Genomic DNA, 12,089 nt, shown 5'->3' with positions numbered 1-12,089 from the left:
CTGAGTTCGCAAGTAAGTAAACTAGAAAAAAAAATCTGGATTTTAGAGAATATGAAATTTTGCTTAATTTAAAGAGAATTCAATTTAACTAAAAAAATTGTTAATTTCTAGTAGTAGTAGTAATCATGGCAGTTATAGTTATCACTCTTACCTTATGTGGAACTGATAGTCTAAACAGATAGTAAATAATTGGTCAAACTAAGACATCAATTGAACTCACTCATCAAATCACTGTAGCTTGTTACATTGGCTCAACATTTCTTCTGCGATGTTGCTATCAGCGTGTCAAGAGTGGTAGAAGAGGGTTGCATTGACAATCCAACACAATGGGAAGCACTTTGAACACATTTTATAAGTGGTCATAAACTTGTAAATAACTCATGAAAGAATAAAGTTATGTTAAAACCAAGCACACCATTGTTTTTCTTGTGAAATTCTCAATAAGTTTGATGTGTCACGTGACCCTCTTCCCTTTGCAAAAAATAAAGTTGGATCCAAAATGGCTGACTTCAAAATGGCCACCATGGTCACCATATACTAATGTGCCACAACAGGAAGTTGATATCACCAACCATTCCCATTTTATTTAGGTGTATCCATATAAAAGGCCCATCCTGCATATATACTCGTATATATATACACTGTATATATAAAATGCTGAACTCATGCTTTCATGAAGGCTTCATATTTGCACCATAATAGCAGCAATGCAGGGTCTAAACTTAGGCCTTTGGCTGACAAGGTAAACTGTCAACTCCCCAGGAAGGAAGGGTGGATGGGTATCGAAACTCTTGTAGTGTAAGGAGGACGAGACATTGGGTACCGACATGCCGGGTCCGGAACTGAAAAGGCTGCATCCCCTGTTCCCAGGGGGAAGCCTGACTGAGCTGGACCTTCCCCTATTGCCTGGGGGAAGCGCTAGTGAGTCAGACCTTCCTGCTGGCCCAGGAAGGCAGGGAGTGAGAGGGGAAGAGGGGAAAGTGCATGCAGCAGCGGGGGCATAAAAAGGAAAAGCATGCGCAGGTTAGTTTGGTGCGAATGCAGAGAAGCGCGCAGAGATAGTGGGCAGCGCACTCTGCTTCCCCTGCCCCACCACAGAGCACTGACGCCACGACAGGCTGCACTGACAGGGACCTCTGATGTCTGCAGAGTGACTGCTGCACTGAGGAGTTCCGGGAGTGCCACAGCCCAGTCCTGTAAGAGGGACCATTGCAGAGACTGCAGAGCCAGGTGTGCGCAGCAGCAGCCAGAGAGAGAAGTGCTCCGACCTGGGAGCACCAGCATTGTGCAGGCCAGCATCTGCCATTTCCTGCTGCCAGCAGCGGGGACCAGAGAGGGAGAGGAACGGGCAGTGTGTGACTGGTGACTACAGAGAGAAGGTGCAGTGTGCCGGTGACTACCAGAGAGAAGCAGCACACCAGTGGTTGTCGGCGCTTCAGTCTTGGTACAAACAGGCAGTGTGCAGCAAGGAGAGGAAAGTGCAGCATGCTCAGTAGCGACCAGAGAACAAGGTGCCATATGATCCATGTCCGTGAGTACAGTACACGTGCCACATAAGAGTGACCACATACGAGACTGACACTTGCGCCCTGACGTTGCCAGCGAATATTCGCCCAGACACTTGAGACCTGACTTCACCAGTGAATGTGGTTGCAGAGCCACGTTGGGCTCTTACAGGACTGTGGCCTGTACCCCTGTTAGCCACTGCAGTTTATGCACTAGGCCCAGTGGAAGGTACCGGAAACCGACCATTGCCGCCAGAACCTGGGGCATTGATACCCACAGGACTTTTCTGGAAAAGACACCACACCAGCCGTTGCCAGCGCCATTGAGTTCTCAGCAGGAGCTACAGTTGGGGGAACTCCTGACACAAGTGCTTCACAAGAACTGCTGTTATCTGAACCGTCATTCTTCTACTTACAATACTCTTTTCCATTTATAAAGTTTAACACTTTACCTCCCTGCGTAGAGTATTCCCCCATATATTAAACTTGTTAACCCTTGCTCTGCCTCCTATCCGTCACAGCATCCCGCGTACCTGCGATTTCTACAGTGCTAAGCAATCATTCCATTAAAATGCCTCTATCAGATATTGACAGTGGTATTTAAATGGTTAAACAGCAGCGATTCAACCTAGCTGTCAGCAGCAGATGTCAGTTGTCTTGCACTCCTCCTGAATCTACTCCATACACCCATACCAGAAATGTGACATTTATGTACAAATATTTTGGGAGGGACTTCATGTTTAGAGGATTCCTACCTTGCAGCTAAGAAAGCTCCCACATTTCTGGGAAGACTTTCTACAAGATCTTGGCGCATGTGCAATTTTTTACACATTCATACAGAAGAGCATATGTGAGGCAAGATATTGATATTGCATGAGGAGGTCTGTCTTACAATCTCTGTTCTAGTTCATCTACAAGGTGTTCAATGGGGTTGAGATCATAGCTTTGTGCAGACCAGGCATGTTCTTCCACAAAAAATTCATCCAATTAGGCATTTATGGACCTTGCGTTGTGTGCTGGAGCACAGTGAAACTGGAATAGTAAAAATCTTCCCTAAATTGTACGCAGAAAGATCGGAGCAGACAATTGTCAAAATGTCTTGGCATGCAGAAGTATTAACATTTCCATTCACTGTAACTAAAGGGTATCCCCTGATATACAACCACATTGCATTATTCCTACTCCACCAAACCATAGTTAGGACAGTGCAGCTAGGGAGGTAACAATTAGTGTCATCACTAGCATCAAAGATCCGAGGTTTCGGCTCCAAACTTCTTTCCCAGTAATCTCCAGTAAGCACCACTTTAAACTGTGATGAAGTTCAATCTCGAGATAGAGCAAAGAGCCAAACCTCCCTGCTTTATCATCCTCCATTTTATATGCCACAGCTTAAAAGAACTGTGGCTTACAAAATGTCAGCATCTCAGCAAAGGCAAAGCAATAATGTCAATGAATTGCACTGACTGTACAGGGCCACTGTTTATACAAGTCAAAAGCAGACATGGAGGCTGCGGAGGATGGGGAATCAGGAATGGATTAGGTAAGTATATATTAAATGGTGGCATCATTAATTTTGATTGGAGTATTAGGAGCATTATTAGTTTTTAAGGGCTGAACTTGGGGTATTACTCCTTTTTAAAAAGGCACTTGGAACATAATTAATTTTGAGAAGGCACTTGGGGCATTATTACTTTTTAAGGGGCTCTAGGGGAATTGTTAATTTAAGGGAACACTCAGGGGTTATTATTTGAAGGTGGCACCTAGGGTATTTTAACATGTTAAACTTTGCAGGCACTGTCACACAAGTGAGTGTATGAGCAAAATGAGATATTTGTATGGGTTGGGAATATTGGCAAACAGTGTTGGAAATGTGAGAAATCTAACATGAATAGTACTGAAAATGTGCTGTTATGGTGCTGAAAATACAAGAAGAAAAATCTTATAAACCCTACAGATGAATTGTGACTTGAAGAAATTGTCATGCCGGTCTGGGCTAGATTGAAAAAAAACAAGAAAAAGTGAAGGACTTCAGTTGAGAAGAAAATAACCTTTAAGTCTCTACTTTATACTTTATATAACTAATGAAATCACTTACGTGATTGGTAGGACTGGTATATACCACTTTATGGTCACTAATACTATATGGTGGAAATAGTGTTATCTTTATTTATTAGTGGGTTTTTTTAGTTAGTAAAATTTTGGTAGTGCAATTCAGCCTTTGTGTAATGGTAAGTGCATGTTTATATTCCTAATAACATTGCTCTTAGTACATTCCGTGTTGATCTCTAGAGCTTTAGTAATATTATGTATTCAATATGGAATGGCAATGAAAGAGGTCATCGTGTAGCAGCATTATTTGGCCCATATATATTGCTCATTTTTGTCATATTGGTCTTCTTATAGTGTGTTTTAGTATGTAGGTAATATTATGTCGTTGGATAGCTACTACAGTGGAATATGATTATATATGTATAGATTTTATTTTGAGTTGTGGGGAGCTTATGGGAAGACATATAGTTTGGGTCATGGGTCCCTTAACTTTTCAGAACCTCTCCTTGCCTGGCATGCCAAACCCACACTAGTCCACCAGACTGATAGAGAAGTGCAGCTCGTCAGTCAATAGGACATGTCTCCTCTGCTTTGTAGTTCAGTGGCAGAATGCGTTACAGCACTTCATCCGACCCTTGTCACTGTTCTTGGTGCTATATGGCTTGTATGCAGCTGCTTTGCCATAAAAAACATGTCACATAAAGCTCCTAAAATACAGTTTTTGAGCTGGGATTATTACCAGTTGAGGTTTGGAACTTTGCATTTATTGGGTCAACAAATCATTGGCAGCTCAGTACTTGGTGACCTCTAACTTTAAGTGATTTACCACTTAGTCGCTGAGTTTCCGTGGCTTCTTAATACTTCCACTTAATAATGCCACTTATAGTTCATCACTGGATATTTAGGAGGAAAGAAATTTCATGAACTGATAATTTACAATAGTGTCATCCTATTAGAGTACCACACACAAATTCAGTAACCTCATTAGGACAATCCAACCTTTCACAAATGTCTGTAAGACATACTGTATAGTGAGTGGCTGGATTTTATACATCTGTGACAACGGGACTGAATGAAAAACCTCAATATGTTAAAACTGTTGTCTCAATATGTTTGTCCATATAATGTATAAGATAAAAAGCAAAATAGAGGTATTATTATTAATAAAAAAGCTTTTATTTCCTTGCCTTTCTTTCCATTTTCTCTCTTTTCATTATCAAGAGAAGTGAAAGGGGAAAGAAATAAGAAGTAAAAAAAGAAAGAATTTTTTTGAAACATGTTTTATAAATGTACAGTATATTATATATAATAGAATCTATGCTATATGTTGGTTTTGCTATATGTAAAAAATATATCACAAAGTGGAAGATTCTTGAACAGGACTCTTAATAGTTTCATACTAAAGTGGTAGAAAGATTTTGGATATAATAAAAATGTAGCAGCTTTATTACTGTCCTGCCACAGATACTGTAAGTTATAGCGATATGAATTTCTAAAATGATTAACCTGACAAATAGCTGACACTTACCGGAACAAGAAATTTTTTAATCTCTTCCAGGGCATGACTCATACGTGAATAGGCTTCTCCTGGTGGAGCAAATACTTCAATTAATACGTGGAGTTCATCACTCAAATGTGCATATTTTGCCTCTCCACTCTTCCTTAATTCTTCTTCCTGGCATTTAAACAAATGAGATCTCTTATTTTCATTGATTTACAACAAAAGGGTATAGACATACAAGCAAGCTGAGAGTAGAATGCTGTGGGCAGTGAGTAGAAAGCCTCAAATTAATATGTGCTTAATGAAAACCAAAAGTCTTAAAACAAATGTAACCATCAAATAAAAATGACAGTAGCAATGATCTCCAATGAACTTCTGGAAAGAATATATATTAGCTTTATGATAATTATTACTTCACAATATATTTGTCAAGGTTTCTATCTGTTTTGTAAAATCTAAATTCCTATAACCGGTGTCTGACTCTGTTCTTGATGATAGCATTGTCATGGGTGTCTGTTATCCGGCTATAGATTTGATAGCCAACATCCATTCCTCCGGCATTTGTGCAGGGTTGGTTTTCGGAGGTGGCAAAGTGTGAAACTAAGACCATATAATATTTTTTGGATGCATACGGTGCCATTATTTAATGGGGTATGATTGAAATTATATAATAGTATTATGTGGGCTAGATGAATTTTTGCATACTGTGTATTATTTGGGAACCCTATAGTTGTATAATGACTGAGGGCTATGTATAGAAACTTAGGTTTATAATGGTATGTAAAAAAAAGTCTAAAGATGTCAAGTTAGGATGCCCAGGGGGGCAAATCATTGGGGTAAAATCATTGAAAAAAATCAATAAAATAAACAGATAATGATTGGTATTCTGACATATTGGCACTTTTCCACATTTTCCAAGTTTTACAAAGATTTCTCTTTCAGAATTCTTGCTGATTTTTTAAGTACATAATAGCCCAAATCAAAAGGAGATAAATAATGTTGCATTCAAGTAATTTATCATTCTTTGGTCTTAGGCTGGTTTCACATTAGCGCTTTTTAAGCGCACGCACGGCCGGGGGTAGCTCCGCCCCCGAGCCGGCTCTCTGACCGGTGTGCCCGCCCCTTGCTTGTAGCGCCGCCTCCTAGCGCACAGCGGCGCCTGCGATCGGCGCACCCTATCTTTAGCATAGGGTGCGCAGATCGTGCGCAGACCGTGCGCTAGTTGCGCTTTGACCTGCGCTGCGCACTTTTGATGGTGCGCCGTGCGCGCCAAAATCCGAAAAGTTTGATTTTGGCGCGCACGGCGCACCGTCAAAAGTGCGCAGCGCAGGTCAAAGCGCAACTAGCGCACGGCCTGCGCACGATCTGCGCACTCTATGCTAAAGATAGGGTGCGCCGATCGCAGGCGCCGCTGTGCGCTAGGAGGCGGCGCTACAAGCAAGGGGCGGGCACACCGGGCAGAGAGCTGGCTCGGGGGCGGAGCTACCCCCGGCCGTGCGTGTGCTTAAAAAGCGCTAATGTGAGACCAGCCTTAGTAAGATTTTAGGCTGTGGTTGCTACAGTACTGATTAAATTACATCAACTTTTGTTGTAGATACAGTGTGTTGCGAAAGTATTCAGCTCCCTGGAACTTTTCAACCTTTTCCCACATATCATACTTCAAACATAAAGATACCAAATGTAAATTTTTGGTGAAGAATCAACAACAAGTGGGACACAATTGTGAATTTGAACAAAATTTATTGGTAGTGTTGAGCATTCCGATACTGCAAATATCGGGTATCAGCCGATATTCGCTGTATCGGAATTCCGATACCGAGTATCAATATTTTTTCAATATCGGATACTGGAATCGGAAGTCCCCATAATGCAATGAGCCACTGTTGTGGCTGTGATTGGCTGCTGAAATGATGTCATCATGATGCGCGGTCTGTGTGCATCATGATGCGTGGTCTGTGCCGACTGCGGGGGGTCTGTGCCGACTGTCGGGGGTCAGTGCCGGCTGCCGGTGGTCTGTACGGGCCTCTCGGGGGTCTGTACAGGCCTGTCGGGGGCTGTGCCGGCTGCCGGTGGTCTGTACGGGCCTCTCGGGGGCCTGTGCCAGCTGCCGGTGGTCTGTACGGGCCTCTCGGGGGTCTGTACAGGCCTGTCAGGGGCCTGTTTCGGCTGCCGGTGGTCTGTACGGGCCCCTCCGGGGCCTGTGCCGGCTGCCGGTGGTCTGTGCCAGCTACGGGGGCCTGTGTCGGCTGCCGGTGGTCTGTGCGGGCCTGCCGGGGGTCTTGTATGTGTGCAGGCATCGTCCGATGGGACTACAAGTCCCATCGGGCGATGCCTGCTAAAATGACAGTGATTGACACATTAGCCAATGATGGGACAGTACTAGTCCCATCATCCGGCTAATGTGTTGAATTTAAAAAAAACCCATACTACATACATACTACATATATACTACATTCATACAACATACATACATACTACATACATGCTACATATATACTACATTCATACAACATACATATATACTACATACTACATACATGCTACATGTATACTACATTCATACAACATACATACATACTACATAAATGCTACATACATACTACATTCATACAACATACATACATACTACATACATACTACATATATACTACATTCATACATCATACATACATACTACATGTATACTACGTTCATACAATATACATATATACTACATACTACATACATGCTACATATATACTACATTCATACAACATACATACATACTACATACATGCTACATATATACTACATTCATACAACATACATACATACTACATACTACATACATGCTACATATATACTACATTCATACAACATACATACATACATACTACATGCATGCTACATATATACTACATTCATACAACATACATACATACATACTACATATATGCTACATTCATACAACATACATACATACATACTACATACATGCTACATATATACTACATTCATACAACATACATACATGCTACATACAGTTGTGGCAAAAAGTATTGACACCCCTGCAATTCTGTCAGATAATACTCAGTTTCTTCCTGAAAATGACTGCAAACACAAATTCTTTGGTATTATTATCTTCATTTAATTTGTCTTAAATGAAAAAACACAATAGAGAATGAAGCAAAAAGCAAAACATTGATAATTTCACACAAAACTCCAAAAATGGGCCAGACAAAAGTATTGGCACCCTCAGCCTAATACTTGGTTGCACAACCTTTAGCCAAAATAACTGCGACCAACCATTTCCGGTAACCATCAATGAGTTTCTTACAATGCTCTGCTGGAATTTTAGACCATTCTTCTTTGGCAAACTGCTCCTGGTCCCTGATATTTGAAGGGTGCCTTCTCCAAACTGCCATTTTTAGATCTCTCCACAGGTGTTCTATGGGATTCAGGTCTGGACTCATTGCTGACCACCTGAGGGAGACCCAGCTTTCTCACACTGGGCCCTACATTATGCTGCAAAATTTGTTGGTAGTCTTCTTTCTTCATAATGCCATGCACACGGTCAAGCAGTCCAGTGCCAAAGGCAGCGAAGCAACCCCAAAATATCAGGGAACCTCCGCCATGTTTGACTGTAGGGACCGTGTTCTTTTCTTTGAATGCCTCTTTTTTCTCCTGTAAACTCTATGTTGATGCCTTTGCCCAAAAAGCTCTACTTTTGTCTCATCTGACCAGAGAACATTCTTCCAAAACGTTTTAGGCTTTTTCAGGTAAGTTTTGGCAAACTCCTGCCTGGCTTTTTTATGTCTCGGGGTAAGAAGTGGGATCTTCCTAGGTCTCCTACCATACAGTCCCTTTTTATTCAGGTGCCAACGGATAGTACGGGTTTACACTGTTGTACCCTCGGACTGCAGGGCAGCTTGAACTTGTTTGGATGTTAATCGAGATTCTTTATCCAACATCCGCACAATCTTGCGTTGAAATCTCTTGTCAATTTTTCTTTTCCGTCCACATCTAGGGAGGTTAGCCACAGTGCTATGGGCTTTAAACTTCTTGATGACACTGCGCACAGTAGACACAGGAACATTCAGGTCTTTGGAGATGGACTTGTAGCCTTGATATTGCTCATGCTTCCTCACAATTTGGTTTCTCAAGTCCTCAGACAGTTCTTTGGTCTTCTTTCTTTTCTCCATGCTCAATGTGGTACACACAAGGACACAGGACAGAGGTTGAGTCAACTTTAATCCATGTCAACTGGCTGCAAGTGTGATTTTGTTATTGCCAACACCTGTTAGGTGCCACAGGTAAGTTACAGGTGCTGTTAATTGCACAAATTAGAGAAGCATCACATGATTTTTCGAACAGTGCCAATACTTTTGTCCACCCTCTTTTTTATGTTTGGTGTGGAATTATATCCAATTTGGCTTTAGGACAATTCTTTTTGTGTTTTTTCATTTAAGACAAATTAAATGAAGATAATAATACCAAAGAATTTGTGTTTGCAATCATTTTCAGGAAGAAACTGAGTATTATCTGACAGAATTGCATGGGTGTCAATACTTTTGGCCACAACTGTACATACTACATGTATACTACATTCATACAACATACATACTACATACATGCTACATATATACTACATTCATACAACATACATACATACTACATACATGCTTCATATATACTACATTCATACAACATACATACATAGTACATACTACATGCATACTACATACATACATGCATACAACATGCTACAGACATACAACATACATAAATACTACATACTGCATACATACTGCATACATACTGCATACAATGCATTCATACAATACATACATAGACATACAGTACATATAACATAGAGAACATACTCACCATCACTTGTCACTTTGATCCCCGAAGCCAGTGTCATCTATGAAAAAATATGAAAATAACAAACAAGCCATATACTCCCTGATCCACGGAAATCCACGAGGGTCCCATGCCGATCTCCCGTGGAGAACAGCAGCATCAGCTGATGCGACCGCTCTCTAGGGGCTTCAATAATCCAATGACGGGAGGTAGGTATCCTTCAGCACTGTATTCCTCCGCCACTGGAAAAAAAATAGTCCCTAGTCTCACTTTTGGCACTGCTGTGTGAGAAAGTTCCCAAGCAGCTTTTGCCATAAAGTGAGACCAGGGACTATTTTTTTACAGTGGCGGAGGAATACAGTGCGGAAGGATACCTACCTCCTGTCACTGGATTCCTGGAGCCCCATAGAGAGCGGTCGCATCAGCTAATGCTGCTGTTCTCCACGGGAGATCAGCGTGGGACACGCGTGGATCTCTGCAGATCAGGGAGTATATTGTTTGTTTGTTATTTTCATATTTTTCCACAGATGACACTGGCTTCGGGGATCAAAGTGACAAGTGATGGTGAGTATGTACTCTATGTTATATGTACTGTATGTCTATGTATGTATTGTATGAATGTATTGTATGCAGTATTATGTATGTATGCAGTATGCAGTATGTATGTATGTATGTATGTTGTATGTCTGTAGCATGTTGTATGTATGTATGTAGTATGTATGTACTATGTATGTATGTTGTATGAATGTAGTATATATGAAGCATGTATGTAGTATGTAGTATGTATGTATGTTGTATGAATGTAGTATATATGTAGCATGTATGTAGTATGTAGTATGTATGTATGTTGTATGTATGCTGTATGAATGTAGTATATATCTAGTATGTATGTAGTATGTTGTATGAATATACACTCACTGGCCACTTTATTAGGTACACCTGTCCAACTGTGTGTTAAGACTTAATTTCTAATCAGCCAATCACATGGCGGCAACTCAGTGCATTTAGGCATGTAGACATGGTCAAGACAATCTCCTGCAGTTCAAACCGAGCATCAGTATGGGGAAGAAAGGTGATTTGAGTGCCTTTGAACGTGGCATGATTGTTGGTGCCAGAAGGGCTGGTCTGAGTATTTCAGAAACTGCGGATCTACTGGGATTTTCACGCACAACCATCTCTAGGGTTTACAGAGAATGGTCCGAAAAAGAAAAAAAATCCAGTGAGCGGCAGTTCTGTGGCCGGAAATGCCTTGTTGATGCCAGAGGTCAGAGGAGAATGGGCAGACTGGTTCGAGCTGATAGAAAGGCAACAGTGACTCAAATTGCCACCCGTTACAACCAAGGTAGGCAGAAGAGCATCTCTGAACGCACAGTGCGTCGAACTTTGAGGCAGATGGGCTACAGCAGCAGAAGACCACACCGGGTACCACTCCTCTCAGCTAAGAACAGGAAACTGAGGCTACAATTTGCACAAGCTCATCGAAATTGGACAGTAGAAGATTGGAAAAACGTTGCCTGGTCTGATGAGTCTCGATTTCTGCTGCGACATTCGGATGGTAGGGTCAGAATTTGGCGTAAACAACATGAAAGCATGGATCCATCCTGCCTTGTATCAACGGTTCAGGCTGGTGGTGGTGGTGTCATGGTGTGGGGAATTTTTTCTTGGCACTCTTTGGGCCCCTTGGTACCAATTGAGCATCGTTGCAACGCCACAGCCTACCTGAGTATTGTTGCTGACCATGTCCATCCCTTTATGACCACAATGTACCCAACATCTGATGGCTACTTTCAGCAGGATAATGCGCCATGTCATAAAGCTCGAATCATCTCAGATTGGTTTCTTGAACATGACAATGAGTTCACTGTACTCAAATGGCCTCCTCAGTCACCAGATCTCAATCCAATAGAGCATCTTTGGGATGTGGTGGAACGGGAGATTCGCATCAGGGATGTGCAGCCGACAAATCTGCGCCAACTGTGTGATGCCATCATGTCAATATGGTCCAAAATCTCTGAGGAATGCTTCCAGCACCTTGTTGAATCTCTGCCACGAAGAATTGAGGCAGTTCTGAAGGCAAAAGGGGGTCCAACCCGTTACTAGCATGGTGTACCTAATAAAGTGGCCAGTGAGTGTAGTATATATGTAGCATGTATGTAGTATGTATGTATGTTGTATATATGTAGCATGTATGT

The 12,089-nt window shown here is 41.7% G+C and overlaps 1 protein-coding gene across 5 annotated transcripts in view; it reads right to left on the bottom strand.

Moving 5' to 3' along the window:
* The window catches only part of KHDRBS2 (KH RNA binding domain containing, signal transduction associated 2), a 628,563-nt gene that overhangs the window by 291,886 nt on the left and 324,588 nt on the right, over nt 1–12,089 (bottom strand). For all 5 annotated transcript variants that reach the window (XR_012231038.1, XR_012231037.1, XR_012231039.1 and 2 more), the window contains one exon: nt 5,083–5,229. Coding sequence is in view for 1 of the 5 variants with exons in the window: in XM_073569405.1 (XP_073425506.1) it covers nt 5,083–5,229 (147 nt within the window). In the remaining 4 variants the exon portion in view is untranslated. The remainder of the gene's footprint in view (nt 1–5,082; nt 5,230–12,089) is intronic.

The sequence above is a fragment of the Dendrobates tinctorius genome, unplaced genomic scaffold, assembly GCF_039654945.1.
Source record: "Dendrobates tinctorius isolate UK_male_01 unplaced genomic scaffold, ASM3965494v1 ptg000024l, whole genome shotgun sequence".
Taxonomy (NCBI): domain Eukaryota; kingdom Metazoa; phylum Chordata; class Amphibia; order Anura; family Dendrobatidae; genus Dendrobates; species Dendrobates tinctorius.
This window is presented reverse-complemented; position numbering and strand designations above follow the sequence as displayed.